The sequence below is a fragment of the Bombus bifarius genome, unplaced genomic scaffold (genome assembly GCF_011952205.1).
Source record: "Bombus bifarius isolate JDL3187 unplaced genomic scaffold, Bbif_JDL3187 scf7180000007984, whole genome shotgun sequence".
Classification (NCBI taxonomy): domain Eukaryota; kingdom Metazoa; phylum Arthropoda; class Insecta; order Hymenoptera; family Apidae; genus Bombus; species Bombus bifarius.
In genome coordinates, this window is record NW_022884367.1 from 4,420,355 (window position 1) to 4,442,967 (window position 22,613).

The window sequence follows — 22,613 nt, forward strand, 5'->3', positions numbered from 1 at the left end:
AACGTTCAAAACCATTCTTATCCAGCTGCAATTAATTCATAATACTTTGTACAGGTGGAAGAAAAGGGACGTTTCGCGTCTCCTTATTTTCCACGTTAATATCCGCTGCGACAATGGAACATTTAATGGCAATATTTCATAGGCAATCTATTAGAAATCAACGATCGTTGAAGCAATCATATCGATTGATACGAAGGAAGAAGAGAATCAAGGAGGAAGCATCTGAAAGCCTTGAAATGAATCGAAAGAGCGGAAGAACTGCTCGAGTTTCCCGTAATCCCATAACTTAAATTTCTTAACAGCCGATTGTTGATAGAACAACGACAAAAGCAACGTCGTTAGGAACGTTCAAAGAAGCCATTATCTTCCAACGACTTCCGCCGCTAATGTGACGATCGCGGACGGACGATCTTTATCGGCGATCTTCTCGATCCTCTTCATCAGCCTTATATAGCTACGCTGACGTTGCTCCCCCACTTTTCCAAACGACTCGTGACAAATACACAGGATGAGCCTCGACAGCCTATCGATACTTCGTCCGCCATTCCGATGAACGTGCATCGTGCACTCGGATATGTATTTATGCTTCCCGTATCATTTCGTAATTATCGATAACATCGTCAAGGCTTTTTGCAGGAAACAATGGGTCATTACTACAGCTGTCTCGTACTTCGTCTCGACGACCACTGTCTCTCTTTTTGTCGTTTCGATGTCGGCTACTGTGGTCGTCTTCCTTTTTTTATTTACGATCTCCTCTCTTTAATAATCGAACCACCGGATGACTAGTGGATGTACATTTCGATTGTTCGAAATTTTCGTTCGCGATTTTACGCTTTTGATATTCAACTTTGAACGTTTAGGGTATATCAACTGTCTTTTCTCTCTTTTCCATTTTTATATGAGGTTGAAAATATCTTATTTCTACTATTTCTACGTGTCACACGACAGAATATTTGAATTATTTACGTTAACCTCCCGATCAATAGCTACTGGTACCATAAATGAAATGTAAGATTTGTATATCGCGATAAATGGGAAATTACGGTAAATGAGATCGCGAAGGCTAATATTCTGGAATAATATATAATTATTTGTAATTCATCGACAAGAGGTAAAGTCGGATATCGGAAATATTCTACGATCGTTGGCCGAAGAATTGGGATAGTTTTAGTATAGAAATTAACATCTCTAACACTCGTGTAGAATCCATTTCTATGCACAGGATGCATTCGATATTCTCTTATAACTTTGTAATTTGTATTATATTTTCTTATAAATCTGTGCACTATACTCGTACCGTTCGGCTGGAAATATCAGAAATATCTTGCATAATCAGAGAATTAGAAATTAACCGACATGAAGTGCAATTTTAATCCTTACAGACATAGATGCAACGTAACATATTTTGAATGCAAATGTGACAATGAATTTCCGGACGAATAAATTCCTACGTTCTCGATACAGTAAATTCAGGTAACAGATCGTTGAAAAAAGATACGTTCACTTGCCAGTATATCGACAACGATTGAACGCAATTGGCTTCATGAAGAAAGAAAAATATGGACAGAGAAAAAAGTCGAACTCGTACGCTCAAAGAGAATTATAGGAAATATATGCGGGTCGTGAACGAGCATGTTATAGGATGGCCATATGCACGATTCCGTGTTGCCGTACAATTTCAAATCGAAGAGAAGTTAGCGTCGGTGTTTCGCGGAACGATCGATCGATGCTTCGATGCATCGAGTAAAAACTGACGTGGACTTGTTGCCTATTAGTCCGCGCCGCGTTCTCGATATTTTACTACCGAATTCGCAATTACTTTAATTGCCTCCAGATGTCAATTAATGACTTTAGCATATGCCGTTGCTGTACAGATTGGCCGAATAGACGAAGCACTGGAGCGGGACCAGGACGCATGTGTTTGTCATTACGACACCGCGATGATTTTATCATCTTTGAGAACGTTTCCGTGATTCCTCTTCAGCCTTCTAGTGTTACTCGTATCGAAAATATATCGATATTCAACAAGCTAAAAATACGAACTCGTAGTAGTTATTATTAGAAAAACATGTTTCTACTCCTACATTTTACAGAAGCTCATACAGTGTCCTAAGAATATATCGTTATATCTAAATCTCTAAAATTTGTATGAGTACTTATGAATTGATAGTGATTGAATTCAGTGAAATAAATATAGCTCATGTGTCGATTAATTATTTGCCAAGTATTTCCAGCAAGACTCGCGAAATAGTAAATTTAGACACTAATTTCAACTTATCCCAAACCCTCTATGAGTAGTTAATTTGATTAATCGACAGAATTCCATTTGTGTATATATCTGTCGTAGCATAACAAAATAGTTAACGTAATAAGAAGATGGTTAAAAATTCTTTTATCGAGATTAAACCAATTAAACTGTGTATATTTGTTTTCAAATCGGTTTTCTAAATAATTTCTTTCTCTTTGTTAAACTATCTTTGTGGCAAGCCGGTGATATCAATTTTAATTACACATTGAGTAGGAATTAAATAATCTTATAAGTACGTAAGGACAGAGGTTTTAATTTGCTGTTTGATTTGATTGCAGAGGGCGACATTGGCGGAAAAGGAAGTTTCTGCATTGAAGGAGCAACTTGCCGCGGCAAATGATGGGAACTCGAAGACTGAGGGACATAAATTGTCTCAGACTCCACAGGCAAGTGATCAGCAGCAGGTACACGATGCCAGCAATCCCAGGAGGACGCCGAACAGCAACCTGGAACAGGAACTGCAAGCGAAGGACAAAGAGGTAAGTCTCGTATTTTAACGTTCCTAAAGTTTCCCTACATCTCGCTCAAATCGGTCAAATTGATTACGATACAATGAAAACTGAACCTAACTAAAATTCGAAAGATTTTAATATTAAACTCGGGTGAAGATGTTCATAGGATTGAGAATCTTTTGGTTTCCTTACAATCGTGAACAGTTCGAGCCCTTCAACAGCCATACTGATCTAAACTCTGTAAATCGAAAAATGAAGAAACGTGATGACGTTACGATTCACAATAAATAAATTTACTCAGAATTTTCTATTACTTGTGCCATTTGTATCTTGCGAAAAAGGATAATTTACAGAAAAATGTAGTCGGTTCGAGACTGAGTTTCAAAGGGGCTCGCATCAACGCAATCAATTTGACGCGAAAGGAATTACAGGTGGACGAAACTTGTACGATTGTCGATTAATTATCGAAAATGGCTCGAGAGTGCATCTCGAATTTGAAGCGTTTTAACGGTTAAATACGCTGGCTTTTTCATCTGTAAAAACGGCACACGGGAGCGAGTGCATCGAGCTTCTCACACCGATACAACACCGTGTAATTCCGTTGAACTGTTGCACACAGAGATTTGCGCCGCGTGCGCGTTGAACTGAATGACTGACGTACTCGATAGAGCACGTGGTGGCCCTCCCTCACCCCTTCGTTCGTCCTCGTCTCTCATTCTCTCTCTCTCTCGATCACTCTCTCCCCTACCCTTCTCTTTCTCTCTCACCCTTCACTGTTTTCTCTGCAGATCGTACGCACGAAGCACGCGCACACCAGTCGGTGAAATTCACCCCCGAGTGCACTTCACCTTCCCGATTCGCGATAAACGCCTGGAATCACGCTTTCGGTACGCAAAGTGTGACTAATGGCAGTCGACGAACCGACGGAATTGGTAATGAAAGAAGATCATAAATAGGAAACGCGGTATCGATGAATATTCATCCGGTCGGGGTTGGGTCGAGGTTGGGAATCGTTTGGATTTTGACGAAGACGGTTTGACATACACTCTATGGGTATATCAAGAGCCACGATGAATCGACTGCCTACCTTGCTTTCCTTTTCATCGATTCTACCTGTGAATTCGTGACAAATTGACGATCAGAGAATCTTTAACGTGCATAAATTGCTTTATTTTGTTGTGTGTCTGTACGTCGACCTTAATTGAACGATTGTGTGTTCAAGGAAAAGGGTATAAATGAATTTGTTTGAGAAATTGATGTTCTGTACGTATAATTTTTCAGTATATATCCTACCTGTTTTCTTGTATTCGTATGTAATTTATCCGTGCAGAGAGTAATTCGAAATTATTCTTTATTTATCTGATAGAGAACAGTACTTCGTTAATACATCATATTATTCGGCAGTTTTACTAACAAGTTAATATTTCAACGAATGAATTAAAAACGCGCTGTTACTTTACTATTATGGTATATTATAATCAAGCAATACCTTATCAGAGATCGTAAAGCGGCAGTTTTTTAAAGCGTAGTATAACACTACGATATTTTATTAAGGTAGACTGCTGCGATGCAAGCCTCTCCTAAACTGCATTCCGTCGCGTTAAAATCCTCGTAAAGTCTTCCCACGGACTCTTAAAATAACATTCCATTGTTATATACCATCTAAAAGATCCTTCTACGAAATCGCCTCATTTTCTACTAACATTCCACCAAACTATATAATGTACCAAATATCGCTCTATTAAAATACATATACGAAATTCTCCACAATATAACGAAACGCGTGTCAATTAAAAATTCATTGCAAAAATTCATCTATACCATATATCGTTCGCATAACACCTCTCCGCGTTTGCTAGTCTACGGATTTGCCCTATTTTCCAGTAACATTTTACAAAACCATACGCTTTACAAAATTCCGCTTCGTCCAAGAAGCGTACATAAAATTCAACATAAGAAAATGTATTTCGGTGGACAACAATTCACCATCATCATCGGAATCTTTGAAAGTCTGGTTGGAAGCAGATTACCAACTGGAAAAAATCGAACCGCGCCTAATTCCACCGTCAGCAAGGGGGTCTCGAGTTTCGCGGCTGTTGCAGCCCTCGAGAAAAAAAGGACACAAAGTGGTCAAACCCTTGAGCGACGGTTTACGGATCGGAGTCTTGTAAGAACCTCTCGCGGGCCACGAGAAGGGTGCATAATGCGAGCGGCACGAGGGCGGGAGAACCGAGTCCTTTAAACAAAGGCGAAAACACTTAAAAGCTTCGTTGCCGGTGGTGAGAAGGTAAGCGCGCGCGCGCGAACACCAGAAAGGAGTGATAAAAACACCGCTAAGAGTTCAATAAGTATCCTGCTTAGGGCCAATAATGCTGCCACCCCTTTTCCACCCTCGTCCGCCCCAGCTACCACTTTGCACTGGCTGCTCTGGTATTCCCGTTTCGAAGGAAATCGTTCGCTTCAGCCCGAGTTGTAATCTCGAAGCTCGATAATCCAACCGCCCTCCCCCCGCCATTCTTTTTTCTCTCCCCTTCGCCGATTCTCGAAGGGTAACCGGAACAACCCCTTACCACCGAACGCGGCAACGACGCCTTTTCACGGATAAGAATTTGCTTCGCGGACAATGTCTTTATTGAGAAGCCATCGCGCGCGACAGGGATGATTTTTATTATTCCCCGATTAAGGGGTGGAAGTCGGTAGATGACGGGATGCTACGCTGGCCCCGGATGATAATGAGGAGTAAATAATGCGACAATGTAGCCGAGGAAAGGAGTAGTTCGATTATCTTCGCTGGAGATGAATCGTTGGCAGGCTCGTGCTATCGAGGGACTGGGTTTATGGTTACCAAGCGAGGAAATCAATTGATAGGGATGAAAGAGATGTTGTTTTGCACGATGGATTTCAGACCATTTATTTAGAAAGGGGATAGCTTCCGTGATCTTCGTTTTTCTTCCTTTTAATTTATATACAAGGCGTTTCGGAATTAATGGTATATAATCTGTACGAAGGAATTTGTCGTAAAGATGAGGCACATTTCTTGCTGCAAACTTTAGTTCTGAACAAATCGATGTTGCTTCGACGATTTTTAAGATTCGAGACCAGCGACGTGTAAAGTACAATCTTCCAATATGTAATATACAACTTCTTTGAAAGTTAGAACACGTTTTCAAAGGAATTATCTATTCCTAACTCGCAATGAAATGAAATTGGTTTCTTCAAAGTCTTTCTAGAAATAAAAAGAAAACTGTCTAAAAAATTAATAGTCGGCAATAAGGAATTTTGTTACAATTAGAACATCACAATCGACCATTGTTTAACAGCTATTCTTATCGGTAGAGCATCTTATAGAAATCAGAATGGAAATCAGCTAAATGCTTTCTACCATAGCGACTGACGTATTTGAGTTATAAATATCACGAAGTCATCATTTTATATCGGGGACATTCGAGACCAACATTTTTCGATTGTTTACAGTATCGGCCTCAAAACCCGGATTCCTTTGATCTGCCTCCGACGAAACATATAGTTATTACAAAAAAAAAAAAAAAAGAAAAGAAAAAGGAGGGATAAGAAAGAAGAAGACGAGAATTTTTCTTGAAACGTAGTTGTAAAATTCTCGACTCGAACTTTATTTATTATCTCTAAAAATCCCAAATAATATTTGCAGTAGATATTTCTCTGGAATTTGAAACGTTTTCTTTTCTCCGATTACACGTATACGTACAGTTATTTCTTAGAACAGATAGATAGCACCTTTGAGAGACGAAGGAATTTTGTTTTTCGTTATTACCGACTTGGATTCGATATTACTTTCTAACGAATATTGGAGCAAACACGTTACGTATCTGTACGATTCGATCATAAATTTGTCATACAGCGGAGGCAAACGATTCGCTGATGACGTTCAAGATCATTTGCTTTTCATCCATAGAGGACACAGCGATAAATAAATTTATTATCGTACCGTAAATTTCAAACACCTTGAGTGACGGTCGATATGGCGCTTTCACATTTTGGAAAAATCACGGCCGGTATCATAAGAAATTGATAGCGTTGCCACATAACTGAGATAAAAGGGCAAAGATTGCTAAATCAGTGATCACATGCTAGATAACGATCCAGTTTAATATGCAGTTACGAATCAGTATCAATTCAACGCTTATGCGCCGTTTCACTGGAATCAAGTGGTAGTGAGAAAAATAAATATTTTACTTAAGCCCGTTGCGAAATAACCCTGATGGAATTAAGTACCGTATTCAACAGAATAATTTAGTAAATTATATAGACAGTTACAGATCGTATCCAACAATACTCACTCTAGGACTCACTCTGGAGTTGTAATCAACTTCTAAACGCTACGCTGTATCAAATATATTATCTGAAGATTGTATTTCGTACTCTTAAGTGGTACGCGTAACTTTTATTTATTAAATCGTTTTGTTATACAAATTAATCTTATTACTTTATGGTGTACACATACTCTTTTGTTCAGATTTTTTACAGTTCAAAATACGAGTTATGCGTATCTTAATTGTAGTTTTTCACCGTATGATCAACACTTGTATTAGGTTACAATACATTTGCAAATAGAATACGTACCTTGTTACTTTCCTCCTTTGTTACCTTTGACTTCGATCTGGCTTACTTATTACAGATAATAAAACCTTATGATAGAATACAGCGAATTTATCGTCGAGCAAAGAAAATCGAGCGCAAAGGAAAAATTATAGTTTCCATTTAACGTCAGTAATCTTAGAAATTATATTAAAAAGTTCGTGCAAGAAAAATCCTTCGATAAATATATTTGATTACTCACAAAGGTCCAAGAACAGACAAACAAAATACTTGGCGCATTTTCGTCTTAATCGAACAAGAAATTTATTATCTGGAATACCGAGTATAAAAAGAATTCTCGTTTCTGTCGCCGGTAATCTTCTGAGATAAAAAAGAAAATCCTCCAACCAAGAATCGCACGACAGATACATTTGGTCATGCACGAAGACTTCAGAGCATACCGAATTACCTTAACGCCTGGCGTAATTTCATTTAAGTCGGTGTAATTCTTATTTGGACGAATTTACCACGGATCAGGATGGTAATTAACTCCCCGCAAGTTCGTTTGGCGGGGCGTCGCGGATGATTGACAGGGTTGTTCGCGACACGACGCAGCCATGTCTTTGATCTGTTCCGGGGAAAAGAATGGCGAGATCAAGGACAGGTCGTCCTAGGAGGAAAAGGGTTCGCAATTAGACCGCTAACGACTTTGTTTCTCGGTTTCGCGGCACGTTTCACGCGAGGCGAAGAGTCTGGTACCGTGGGGAGATGAAAGAGAGACAACGCGCCGCCGATGCCAACACAAATACGCTCGGCGAGTGTTTCAAAACACGTTGGCTAATGTACCCAGAGCGATAGATCAAGAAATAACCGAGAACGCTATTCGCACTTATGCTAGGCCGGACGATCTTTTGCGACGACCAGACTTCCTGCTTCGCCAGGGCGGCCTCTTCAGGACGGCTCGCTGAAGGGTGTTATTTTTCTCGCTCAAGTATTTTAGACAAACTATCATCAACATGTGTCTTCTCTTTCTCTCTTTCTTTTCTCATGTTTGTTTTCATCGATAGCTGAACGGCGAAGATGTGGAAATTCTTTTCGAAATATTTCTTCAGTTTCTTTGTACGGATGGTTGACTTTTTCTTTTTATTGTATTTGTCAGTTTGATTAAAAGGAGTACGCGTTATGTATTTGGACTTGTTTAGCAGCGAAGTGAAATGATAAAAAAAGATGATAAACATGTAAATCGTTCTTCACTTTACTTTACTTTATTTATTATTTTAGCTTTATTTATATTATTATAATTATTTGTACAAAACCTTTAGTACAAATTCATTGATATATCTCATTACAAACAGAGTTAATGTTTCTGAATTGTTCTACTAGCTACGATAAATTAACCGTTCATTCACTTATACTATACGTCTCAATTAACGAAACCTAATCGTCATCTTGACAAGCAGTTCATTCGTAACGAATTTCTTTAGTTCCACGATTCTCCCGATTTACTAAGAACACATTATTACTCCGAAACTATATAATATAATAATATTATACATTATATATATTCATTAGTATCGTTAATTTTTTCGAACACCACGTAAGATCTCAAATTTATTTGAAAACTACGGTGTCTTAAAACTTTTCCTAAAACTATTTCTCTAAATATCTATAAGTATAAATCTCATCACTATTTCCTTACAATTTGCGTTCCCCAACACCAATTATAGCAATCGACGAGTTACACGAAACCTCCCTCGAGAACAAATCCAATCACTTCATTCATTAATATCATCAATCTTTCCCAAGCCCAACCAATCTCAGAAGTCTAAGTCTCACATTTGCCTATGAACTTTCTCAGAACTTTTGCAAAATCTCCAAATATCTCACAAAAGGTACAAATCTACTGTACCCACAATATGTATCTACCAATATCCTTTTACGATAGCAACCGAAATCGATATGAACCGTAGGAATCGACGAAATACACGAAACCATGTAAACATCGACAAGCTTTCTGAATCCGAACGAGTGACGTTAAATCGAGGCGAAATCAAAAAATCTCCAAAATGGCAAATATTCGAGTGGCGCGATTTTTATCGATAATTGCGATCGCCGGCGATCACGTGGACCGCGAAGCCATCGCGGAGACATCGACGACGCGGCCATGTCGTTTCTAACGCCAGTAGGCCGAGCATTCCCGCCACGATGTTACGGTATTTGTCCTGATACGAAGATTTGCTGATAATTACCGCGATAAGGGGCAATCGAGTGCGCAATACGCGCCGCGACAAACAATCGCCGCGAACGGGACGACGAATTTTATCGCCTCTCTCCGTGCGAGAGCGTACGAACGCACGAGCGTATTCGCTCGCTCGCTCGCTCGCTCGTTCGCCGCTCATCGTGAAATCGACTGTTGTGAAACGGATTAGAGACCGACTGACAGATCGGTGGGTGGATGGAGAAACCGAGGCTTTCACGATTGCGTAATAGTCCTCGGGAAAATCTCGCCGCGCCTCTGTACCGTCACGATCCAGCGTTTCACAGAAACGCGTCGCATTTCGATGCAACCAACTTTCGTTCGAACGCGGCATCTCTCGATCGAATGAATTTGAACTGAAGCCCTTCGAATCTACAATTTGTCATTTGTATACTTGGTCGCGCGAAGAAAGGGAGCAATATTATACGGTGAAGGTTTTCTGATGCATTTGAAAGATTCTTAAAATTTTACGAAGATTTTATAGGTGAATCGCAAGGAAAGTAGATTTACTTTCTTTGCGATGTATTTAGTGTACAATGGAGCTTTCTATATACGAACTGTCGCGTAGATTTAAGATTTTTTTAATTCAACTGTATTAGTAATAAACTTAGATACACACAGTGTCCAATTGAAAAAATGATTAATAGAAAATATATTTAGTACGATTTCTCGTACTATATTAGAAACATACGGGTGAGGTGTTAATTATTTACAAGTTCTAAAAATAAAGAAATTAATCTCTTGTTATTTATATAGAATGCAAGTATTTATTGGCTACTAGTTAACGATGATTTGTATAAAAAATTTCTGGAAGGCTACAAAGCATTCCTCCTAGGCCGGATTTCGATCGTTTTCTTATCATATCAGCACGAGTCGTTAAATAGGTAAACAATTTGCGAATGGCATCGTAAATTTAGATTTCACCAAGGTATATAAAAAATCGATATCATTGTCACCCTCGTTGTTTGTTCCGGTGTTCTCATTAATACCATACTATCGCAAATAATCTTCCAATTCTTATTAACAGCATTACAATCTACTTTTCGAACGTCTTACTTCCCTTCCCACCAACTTCTAAATTCCTCCACTTTATCGATAAGAAATTTCGTACGCGATTAATTTCACGCGTCAGGAGAATTTCATTTTGTATCGCGAGCCTGGCTCATACGTCGATGTTCGTACCATGGTTTACCATGAAAACCGATGAATTTCGCGTTTAGTGGTTTTGGAACATACTGTCAGAGGATGGGTACGGGTGAACTCTGACAAAAACCGGCGAATATTTGCACTCGAGCGAAAATGACGCGAGTCAGAGGCGCAGCCTGAAACAGCCAATATCGTTAGATATTCATTCCGTAAGTTTCAAGTAGAACAAAATATTAGGTGAAGTAAAAAGTTCTGAGCGCTTTTTCGCTTTATTTCGACGATGAAATTAACATAGTCAAGATTATTCGATTTAGATTAAATATGCGCCGTTTTGTTCGATTACTTTTGTCCATTTTGAAGGCAATTTCATAATTCCGCGGTTGAAGAAGTCCTCGTCCCTATTGGTAAAAAACTTGACCAGCTCATTTTCACAAGCCTCTCTTGAGGCCAGTTTTGTACCATCAAGAAAATTTTGCAAAAACTTAAAAAGGTGATAATCGCTTGGTGCCAGGTCTGGACTGTACGGCGGATGCGATAGAACCTCCCAGCCAAGCTCTCGGAGCTTCTGACGCGTCGTTAAAGATGTGTGCGGCCTGGCGTTGTCTTGATGGAACACAACACCTTTCCTATTGGCCAATTCTGGCCGCTTCTGGTCGATCGCCTGCTTCAGTCTGGTCAGTTGTTGACAATAGAGGTCCGAATTAAGTGTTTGCCCCGATGGGAGCAGCTCATAATGGATGATTCCCTTCCAATCCCACCAAACACACAATAAAACCTTCTTGGCCGTTAATCCACGCTTGGCGATCGTTTGGGCCGGCCCACCGCGATTGGACCACGATCTTTTTCGGCTGTTGTTCTCGTATGTGACCCATTTTTCATCGCCAGTCACCATCCGCTTCAAAAATGGGTCGATTTCGTTACGTCTCAACAAAGAATCGCAGGCATCAATTCGGTCCAAAAGGTTCTTTTGCGTCAATTCATGTGGCACCCATACGTCGAGCTTCTTCTTGAGACCAGCCTTATGCAAATGGTTCCAAACGGTTTTCTGGCTAATCTTCAGTTCCTGGGCAATGGAATAAGTGCTCACATGCCGGTCCGACTCGACGATTTCCATGATTTTATCCACATTTTCGACGATTGGCCTACCAGAGCGTGCCTCATCTTCGACGTCCATATTACCAGAACGGAATCGTTGGAACCACCGCTTTGCTGTTGCATTCGATACTGTACTGGGTCCATAAACAGCACAAATTTTTTTGGCCGCCTGCTCCGCCTTTTCACCTTGGTCGTAGTGGTACTGAAGAATGTATCGAATTTTCTCTTTTTTTATCTCCATTTTCGAACGCTGTAACACACAACTGGCTTCACCGAACACAAAACTGACAAAGAACCTTTTTGATGCGTAATATCACCTTGAAATCGGTGTATACTATGACTCGATGCGATGTGCACATCGTGAGATATGGCTCACTAAAGACATCTAGCGAAAAACGCTCAGAACTTTTTACTTAACCTAATATACGGACCAAACCTAGAATAGTTGCCCACCCTATTCTCGCTTTTTTTCCATCCTCTTCTCCCTATTTTCAGGCTGGCCAACTTGCAAGCCCTCTCTCTTATCTATGTAACCCGTGAAATTGCGTTCGCAATGAGAACGATGCATATGTTTCGGTGAGGTTCGTTGAATCGACCTCGACTCCGATACGAGTGCTTTCTTTCCCCTTGCGTTAAGGGATGTTTCTCTCGCTTGGTCATCCAAGGTTGTTTCTTCGTAAAGAGACACGAACCGGACTTGATTTTTCTTTTCTTTCCGAAGTTCTTCTTCTTGCGTATCTTTTAAGTTGTTTTGAAGTATGAACGAACGAGAGTCGAGTCAGCGCCATCTGTCGATACTCTTCGACAACATCCTTAGAGTCTGTTCTCAATGACGTTGGAGCGGCTGATAAGGTCGTGGTAATGACGGCTCTTCGCGAAAGTGCTCTTTATTATTTATCGCGCTTGCACGTCGTCGAAACGATACGATCGTTTGTCAACAGATTATCGTTCCAAACTTGCCATCTTTTCTAGTCGACTCTTTATCGTTTAACAATAAAGAGGTATCATAATTGTTCTGAGTAACCGCCTCGATATTCTACGCAATTGTACTATTTCAGGAATTCTCCGACCGTCGATTGTCATTCGCTACGATGTTAACAAATAATTTTCACGCGTTTACTCCCATATTCTAGAACTTCACGTATGAATCTTCTATAAATCGCCATGAAGTTTATTTCACGACCTCCGTGGGTCTTTCGCTCGCGTTACAAATTCAAATCGTACATCACCAGCGAACGCGTTAATATTCTTTCATAACTTAAACTGCCTTCGCGAAAGCATACACCTCGTGCAAAAACTTGCAAGATCGATCCGAAAGAGCAATAAAATTCCCGATTATACGTAACGCTTAACGTTTGAAAAAAAAAAAAAAAAAAAGAGAAGAAGAAAGAAAAAAATGCACAGCCAAATGGTATTCAGTGTCATAATAGTGTACGGTTCACGGTGTTCTCGTCCGCGAGATCGATCACGCGGTGATTCTTCCTATAAGTATCGCGCCATTCGTCATGGAAGCATTAAATTCCCATTAAAAATAGGTCTGAAAGCAGCTAATTTCCCGGGCGGTCGAGACAATTACAAATAAGGAGAGAGAACTCGCGCGCGCACAGGGGACTGCATGTGCGCGCTCGATAAAGGAAAAAAGAGGGAGAGGAAAGACGAGCCGGATGCTCCATCATCGTCGGCTGAAACATTAATTAGAAAATCTGAATAATTAGGAACTAACTTTTACGCGATGTGTAAAACTCGTTTCTACCCCTTCCCCCCTCACGCCGCCCCCTCCTCCTCTCTTCTCGTGCACATGCACGATCTCGTATACAGCACGATCGCGAACGTCGGTATGGGTGCGCGTCGTCGAAGTGGACGGGGGAAGACCGCTTTCCTCTGCCTCTGGCTCAACGGCAGCGGTTAAAACCCCCTACCACTTTCTCTCTACTCCTGCACCTTTACCCTTGCTCCGTACACTTTTAAAAAGGGTTTTCCAGTTCGAACAGATCGATCGCGACCCCCTGCTTCCTCCCTTCCTCTCCTTTCATCCCTGAGATGCGTATCTGGTCACGGCGGCCCGCTGATTATATCGTAATTACGGTTTTAAGTATATTTCATCGAGCACGCGAGCCACGAACATCGGGGGTGGAAAGCCGGAACAGCCACTGGAAGAGAGACAGTTAAAGTCGTGCCCCATTCGATTTAATAGCGATTGTATAGGTATCGTTGTATCGTGGAAATGGCGGAGTACCGATAGTAACGCGAGACTCTGTTTCTTAACTCTGCTAAGTTCTTTGAATTATTTTACAGGATCGACTGTTTTATTCTTCGTAAATGTTGTTGTTCTGCGAGAAGAATAGAATAGAATTATTTCTATGCACGATATTTTGTTTCATTTGCGTGTTAGAGTTTCTTTTTTTTTTTTTTTTTTAGAATATCCAAGATCTGTTTATTTGCTAAAACAAAAGCGAGAAAAATTCGAGAACTGTGGCACAACTACCCTGTATTTGGAATTGCACGTCTCTTTCATCGGAGGAATCTTCGTATTAATAACGACGATTGTTTCTAAATATTATACACTGTTTATTGACTTGTTTAACTTCCAAAGTCATTTTGTCTAAACACACGAGAATGCAACAGATATGTCAACAGTATTATTCAACCGATTTCATGGACGCACCGTATGCGTCAAATTATCACTGCTTCTTTTCAATTCTTTCCAAATTTCGAAATTTTATTTATGTCTTTATTCCTACAAGGTGTGGAATAAGCAACAAGTAGTAAAATCAAAATACGTGGAATATTAAATCCTTGTAGAAAAAAATATTTAAAGAGTATCCGCATTCTGATAATATCTACTGAAATATAATTTTTATTTCGAACAATGTGGATACCAGAGGAACAATTTTAAGGTTTTCTTTCAGTCCGCCGGGGTAAAACCATCGATGGGCAATCTTTTCTTATCAGGTCACCGAAGATTTATAGAAACGAACCGCAATGGCGTACTGTCATGACTTAGCATCGTACACGAACCATGATCTAGAGCGAGATATATGCGTGGTCGCGCGCGCGGGCGCACGATGGTGTGAACGTGGCCACTGCGGCCATAAGAGGAACTGGAAGCACTAACTGGAATTATCGCTTATAACCGTGACGAACGCGAGCTGGGGAATTACACGCTCGATCCGCGCGAGTGATGTATGGGGAAATATAGGGAGTTTTTGGCTTGATTTACACTAGCGCCCGTGTAGTGGCCCAGTCACAGCGTGGTTCAAGTGTTATTGGATGTTGGCGACGCGTGACTGCAACGTAGATATTAGCGAGCCGGCTTGATAAAATTAATGACCCGAGTAAAACGTATCCATACGATCGGATGATTAGGATAAAAATCAATTTCTCCTGTTCCGCGGTACATACAAAGTTCCAAATGGAGCAAAAACCCCATTTCTCTTTGCAGTTATCAATCTGTCAGTTCGTTTTTTGTTCGATTTTCCTTACAGATTTATCATTTAATGCCACGTAACTTACCATTTAATGCTCTCGTATTAGTACACTCTATGTTCTTCAAGGGATTTCATACGGTATCGCAGAGTAACCCTTAAAAGTACCAGGGCGAGCCGTGCCACGTCGTTGAGATCCATCGTGAAACCCCTTAAATTTTAGATCGCTTTTAAACCGGCACTGAGCGCAACGCAAAAGGTAATCAAGTTTCGAGTTCCGCCTAGCTTCTCCGACCGACTCCTCCTCGTAAAACAAGAAAAACCGTGTGTGCGTTTGAGGATAAAGAAAACGTCACCAGAGTACGAAGCGTCCATCTTCCTTGCGTTACGCGTACGACGAACTTGTCCGCAGGTGGAGGAAGGACACAAACGAAGGGGAGTATGGCGAGTGGGGATGGGAAAACCATGGCGTCTCTCGAAATTAATTTTTTTTGCTGGCCGAGATAAAAACCTAACGAAGCCGCGGCGCGCTTTATTACGCGAAAGCGAACGACGGAAGAGGTGGAGAGCGCGAGGGTGAGACAGAGAAAGGTGGAGGGACGCGTGTATTCAGGGACGAGGAAAAGGACAGAGACGGAGATACGGAAAAGGGGGATTGATATAGGTGTTCCTGGTGGCGATGGCGGAGCAACGGGAGGGTAGGGGTGGCTGAGACACAAATACGCTGAAAATTAGATTCATAACTTTTCTGCTGCGCTTTCGCGGCGGAACGACTAAAGGCTGGCCAGGCTAGTTAAAAATTCTGTGTGCCCGCGAATATCAATCCCTACCCACCTCGAAGCTGGGGGCTTCCAGCCTCATACACGGCAAGAGATCACCTACGACCCCACTTTTTCACCCCTCATCACCCCCCCGTATATCCTACACGGTTATAGCCCTCCGACTCGGCTTGTGTGCCTTTCCTCCGCGCCACGTACACGCCTCCATCGTCCAGACGGACGACCAGGAATTATCTCCGTTTTTCCGCAAACGCGATTAACCAGAAACGTCGGTCAGCAAGCCCTCCGGGATCCTCTCGACCAGAGGGTGCTGCCGCTGCTGCTGGCTCTTCTTCGGCTTTCGACTCGACTCGGCTCGGCTCGACTCCGTCGATTGATAATTCACGATTAATCCGCTACGAGAGCCGGCCTCTCCTCACCGTGGTCTCCGCAAGCCTGTTTCCACCCCTGGGTAGACTTCACGGCAAATTCCACGGTGGCTCGTAATTTCGTTGCGCCGCGAATTTGAAAACGTTCGCGATAGCATGAAGACGCGCGGGTTTCTCTTTTAGCGTTCTCTTTGGCGTTTGAGGAGTTTCATTCCTGAGTGGAAATATAGGTTCGTGCAGTCGGCCGAGAGCGAAGACATCGACGATGAGTGGCGATTATACGTATTTTGGATTTTGATGAATATTTTGATGAATGTTATTTTTGCTGGTCGTTTATTTGTTTTACTTTATTAATATAGTATAAAATTGTATAAAATATAATTGTATAATACAGTATAAAATTAATATGGTATAGAATTGTCACGAGATTCTCATTTCTGATTTCGTCACGAGCATCCATTTAACGCTTGGATTACCTTTACCACTACTAAGCCTAATTATTGTATTCCGTTCTACGTGATCCATTTTCGTTCTTAGAACTTCTATTTCGAACCTTATCAGAGTTTTTCATCTGCTTCTTTTCATACATACGAATATTAAGATTCGTCAGAATAACGAATGAAAACATTCATTAAATTTGCGTACAAGCTACGTAGTCGGAATAGACTTATATCGTATAAATACAAGAAAATGAAATTTCTCAATTTGGATTAGAAGATCCGATATTATAGACGCGTTAAGAAATCGCGAAATCTAATCAACCATAGAACACAATCCCCATTAATAATCCGAAACCACCGATTAGCGAATGACTCCCTAACGTTCAACCCCGAGCAAACAAGCTCGATATTCGAACCCTTCCACAGCTGACCAATAACTTATTCGCCAAATATTTACCGATAGCCTCGAGCAGGCTGGACAACGTTATCGCCAACGGAAAGACGGCCGCGCGAAATAACACGAAACAGCCGCGATTTCGCTTGTCTCATTGGCGCGAGACAACTACAAGTTTTCGGCGGGTGCGTTCAATTGGATTGGCAAAATGTCAAAGGCTCGTTAGCCGCGGGCTCGTTTGCCGCGCGGTACAACGTTCGCGGAATATAGGTTCGAAAGTGTAATAATAACGGGCCGACATTCCTTGGCGGCGCGGCGAGGTTCACGGAGTGTACAGTAAATCGAGCGTGCGATACAGAGGCCCGCGTTGAATTATCGTCAGATAAGAATTCCCCTGCGACGTTTATTCGCGGGCCGAACAAAAACTGCGCGTGTATCGCTTCGTCCAAAGCACGAACTGGTGTATTATTACGCAATGGGACGTAATATAATGCTGGAGTTCTTAGATTGTGTTCCGCATTGTCGCGGAGCTTTATGCGATTTCGTGGCCGCGCATTGTTCCCCGCCACCGCCGCCGCTTCCGCTTCTCCGCGCCGCTTTTTAACGGTCCCCACCCTTTACCGCGAAGCTTTCCCTTTTGCTTCCAACTTTTTTCCATCTGTCGAACCTACGCGATTACTTAGGTATTTCAAACCACGTTTGATGAAATTAATAAACCGAGTCTCTCGAAATGAACTCCACTTTTTCTCATAGTACTCGCCCCAAAAACGAAAATAGCGTGACGAAGTACGCTACCGATCGAATATTTGGAATCACTCTTCGCTTGTACCGAATCTCCTGTCAACTTTATTATCGATTAGAAATCAATGCAGATATCGATATTCATTTTCTTTACTCGAACAGACTTCTGACAAAGCAATTTCCAGTATAGAAGAATTCTGAGCCGACCATCTTCGAAAAATCTCGTCTTCCATACAACATATATAAATCTACATTTCTGGCCACTGATATATGTATAAGTTATCAACGTCCATCACGTAATCATCCAAATGAATAAGTAATCTTCTGAAGAACCAAAAAAAGAAACACGATTTTTTCGGGCAACGGTGAAATTACTGTGGCCTTTTACCAGCCAAAAAAAGGAAGGGGGGAGGGAATCCCCTGAAAAGCTGGCTCACCCGGTGAGGACGTAACTTATCAGTCGTCGGAGTTCCCCGGCGACGGAACCCTTTCCACCTTCGCTTTTAGCCCGGCAAGTATATGATATTTAAAATTAATCCTTCCTTTGTGCGAGCTTCTCGCTTGCTCGACTGTCTGTCCGTCTGTCTTTTTATCGCGCCGATATGGAGTCGTATGAATTTTACTCCATTATTCGTGCCGTCTGTGAGCCGGTTCGTGAACCATTGAGCCGCGGGAAGGAGAAGCCCGGAGCACCGGTGAAAAAGAGAGGAAAAAAGAGAGGAAGCAGCCGGAGGAGCGGCACGGGGGACGGGGTTCGTCTTTTTGTCTTTGCCACCGGGACCGCCGAGGCTTTCATTTCGAATCCTCAATCACCGTCGGTGATCAATCACAATTGAATTCGAGCGGCGAGGACGCAGCAGCCTGAAAAAAAGGAACTCGAATCGCTGAAGAAGACGAGTCGAAGACGGGCACTCTCGATGTTGAACAGCGGCGCCCTGCAACATATGTGCAACGTGTCTAACGATTTTGAATATATTACGCGTGATTTAAATCGATGAAACTTGCTTATGTTTCTGACAAATTGGCAAGATTTTGTATCAACTTTAATCGAAGTATTTCTAAAACGGTAAAAAGTTGGAGTAACTTTAAAGTAGAAGATAATTCAACGTGATACGGCAAGTCTATATTTTACAATTCTTTTCGCTCGCTCCGAGCTTAAAACGCTTATCTGTATCCGCTTTATGATTATATGCACAAACTAGAGTAGGAATTAGTAATCAGACACCGAACTGATCAAATCCACGTTTTCGTAACTAATTTATAATCATCATTCAGGAAATAAAACAAACGACCTATTTTCAAAGATGTATCATCAAAGATAAAAAGATGCATGAGATAATCGCAACTGGCAAACACCAATATATTCATAATCGTTAGCTATTTCCCCTACATTTCGATCTGCAAAGTCGATCAATTCATTTTCAGCAACTAGGCATGTGCAATAATATACATACAGCACTACTGACCAAGTACACGATCAACACCGACATTCACAAACATCCCGTATCCTTAACCACCCCATAGAAAGAACTTTCGTACGATCAACTCCTGGATGAGCATAGAACAGCCGGTAAACGGTCGCAATACCGTTGGAGTTCCTTCAAAAAAGTCATCGATAGCTGCAGCAAGCGGCAAGTAGCATTACCCGATTGAAGTCAGACGGCAATCGAAAGAGTAGCAGCAGGAGTCAGTGTCTGGCGGGGTGTGGGAAAGGGGCTGGCCCGGTTCGTGGATGCCTTTTGAAGCTTCCCCAACCGCGGCCCGAAGGATAATGCGCAAAGCAAAGGATAATTCCCCGATACGGGGACGGAATCCGGCTAGTGGCATGACGAGGCAGGATAGAGAGCGTGGGTGGAAGCGTAGAAAGGGGGTGGAAGTGGGAGGGGATGGGGGTGGGGAAGAGGAGTACACGGGGGCGTGGAGTAAAAAACTCTTATTTAAAAATGTATTTACCGTCTGGCTCGCAAGGATCGCCATCCGCCTGGAAAGTTCGGTGTTTACCCCGTTGAGCGTGTGTGCACCCCTCGCCGCTTTATCTGGAGACGTAGAAACCGCAGGAGGCGCACGGGGGCTTGCAGCCACCCCTGTTGTTATCCGCGGATGCGTGTGTGCAAACATCGGGGAAGGGGCGCGTGCGCGACCGAAGGAACCCGCGAGTCCGTTTCCTGGCCTCCGCTGAGGCCTTTCAAACCTTTTCGGCTACTCTCCGCGCCGTAGAGGGAGAAAATTGCAACCCTTATGGAACTCCACGACCCTTGCGGTCCACTCGATTGTTGTAGATTCCACGGTAGCTTCGAATTAGAGGGTTGTCTCTTCCTTCTATTTTTCTTTTTTTTTTTTTTTTATTTCATTTAGGGATTTCGTATTTGTCGCGTTTGTTCTTCCAGTTCTTTTTGTTTTTAGGGAAGGTTCGGAGTGATAATCTCGTGTAACCCCGTAGCATGGGTTTGCTTTATGGACGTTGTTTTTTATAACCTTGTTAGGTTTATGCACGTTTTTATTGTGACCGTAAGACGCTCAAGGAGTTTGATTCTGTTCCTTCGACGAGTTTACGAAGTTTCTATGGACACCGTGCACATTTTTATTTACGTATAGATTTGAAACAGTTGTTTCATTTTGATAGAAAATTCTCTTATACAAGCTTCGTGCATAAAATGTACCTATAAAACGGTGTAGTCTTTCAGGATGCTCCGTTTTATTTGGCTCTCTTCGCCACGCCGTAAAACGACCAGAAAATATTCGTATCGCTGTGAAAACTTATATATAGAAAGTCATAAAAATAATTCTGGCTTATTTAAAAAAATTAAGGTCCTTCTCGCTGTGTGTACAATTCCATCTAACTATAAACTAATTATCGTTCAAAAATCGACCATCAACAGCGACAGCTGACGCTATCCGTTTAAATCGCGTTCAAATTGAATCGCAAAGTACGCGAACGATAACACCGGGTTACCTCCTCTTTCGAACCGCCATTGTCTTCCCACGCGAAGCATCAAAATCGTAACTTTAATCGGACAACTGCAAATACGGATGTGCAAATACATAGACACGCATATACCCACCTGTATCTGTATACACAAACGTCACGGGAACGCGGCGCGAGTAGCGCGCGAGCGCAACGTTCCGATTTCGAACTTTACATCGAAGCAGTCCGCGGAAAACGTATTTGGGATAGATGGATGAAACGTAACTATCAAAGTTGGCGATCGCAGCTTGACGGCATTTTCCCACCCTCCCGCCCTCGCACAACCGGAACTCACCCCCTTCACGTTCGTCCCCGACGCTTGCTCACAATTTATATTACGACCGAGGCGCGCATATAATTAATTTAATTAAACGCTCCGCGTTGAAAATCGTCCTATTAGTTCGGCAACTTTTGACGGCTGCTGCCTGCCCCATCCCTCTATGCTCGCTGTTTCTCTGGTTCGTTTTCTGCGCTTCTATTCATCCCCCTTCGCATTTTCGTCGCTTCGCCACCGACCGAAGCAAGTTTCTCTTTTTTTTTCACCACGCTTCGAACTCCACTGCTCTCCCTCTCTTTCTCCTCCTCCCTTTCTCTCTCTCTCTCTTTGTTTATCGAAACTAAGTTTTCGTTAACACTTTGCGACGAATAGCATTTTTTTTATTGTCTCTCTCGGAGACATTGCGGCGGTCTTGTGAAAGCATGAAAAGAATCAAGTTGTTCGAGGACTTTAAACTGCTTTGAAATTTTGTAAACGAACTTTTTTTACCTTGTTAAACGCTTCCCCGTTTAATCAAGGTGAATGAAGTTTTCACGAGTTGAAATAGTAACTCGTTTCTTGCTAAGCTCTTCTGATAACTTTGCGATCTATCGATAAGCGCAGCTACTTCAACGTCTGAATTTGTAACTGTACGTGTGTTACGGATCACATACTTCTACTCGCTTTCTTCTCACTGCACTATCGACTGCAAAGAAGCGTATCAGTTTTATATAAAATCCTTGTTTATTGTGATTTTTAATTATTTTCTCCGAAAATTGCTATCATCGAGAAAGTATCATCGATAAAGAAAATACGTATGTATGTATATGTATATTTTACATAGATGTACACGGTGGCTACAAAAAGTATAAGCACATATCCTTACTTTCCAAAAAAACGTCCTTTTCTAGATTTCATTGTCATAACATCACATTCTTGTAATCACACGTAAGCCCTAGTAAACAATACGAAATTTAATATACGTGGACCCAATTAATTAGCATGTAAATGCCTTGTATACAAATACATATAATAGCGTGGAAATACTTTTTGCAACCACTGTAGATGAATATTTTATACGACCAGCGATTAAGCGATAAACTAACATGAAAAGGGACGTGTTTTTACGTGACCAGTAGTGTAACATGTTAAATGGAGTGGAGAGTATGAAAAGTAACTGACGTGCAAGTGCAACACGGTTCGTCCCGTTCCGTCGATCTCATCTTTCAACGAGGGTTGTCCTCGTAAGAAATTCCTCCGGGCGGTTTTCCTGCTCGGAGTTACAGATTTATCGCTCGAGTAAACAGTCCTGATATTACCAGGCCGGGGCACTCAAGACGCGTCGTAATATTTCTTCGTCCCTTCCAAAGATACTTGTTGAAGCGGACTTTCAAACTGGCTGACAAATGCCGGTGTTTCGCGGCTCGTCCAAA

General features: G+C 41.8%; 1 protein-coding gene across 8 annotated transcripts in view; it reads left to right on the forward strand.

The window, feature by feature from the left end:
* Positions 1 to 22,613, forward strand: part of LOC117204860 (homeobox protein cut) — a 166,178-nt gene that overhangs the window by 74,581 nt on the left and 68,984 nt on the right. For 7 of the 8 annotated variants that reach the window (XM_033442665.1, XM_033442663.1, XM_033442660.1 and 4 more), the window contains one exon: positions 2,587 to 2,787. The exons of the other annotated variant lie outside the window; for it this stretch is intronic. In XM_033442665.1, the coding sequence (XP_033298556.1) occupies positions 2,587 to 2,787 (201 nt within the window). The remainder of the gene's footprint in view (positions 1 to 2,586; positions 2,788 to 22,613) is intronic. 8 annotated transcript variants of the gene reach the window in all.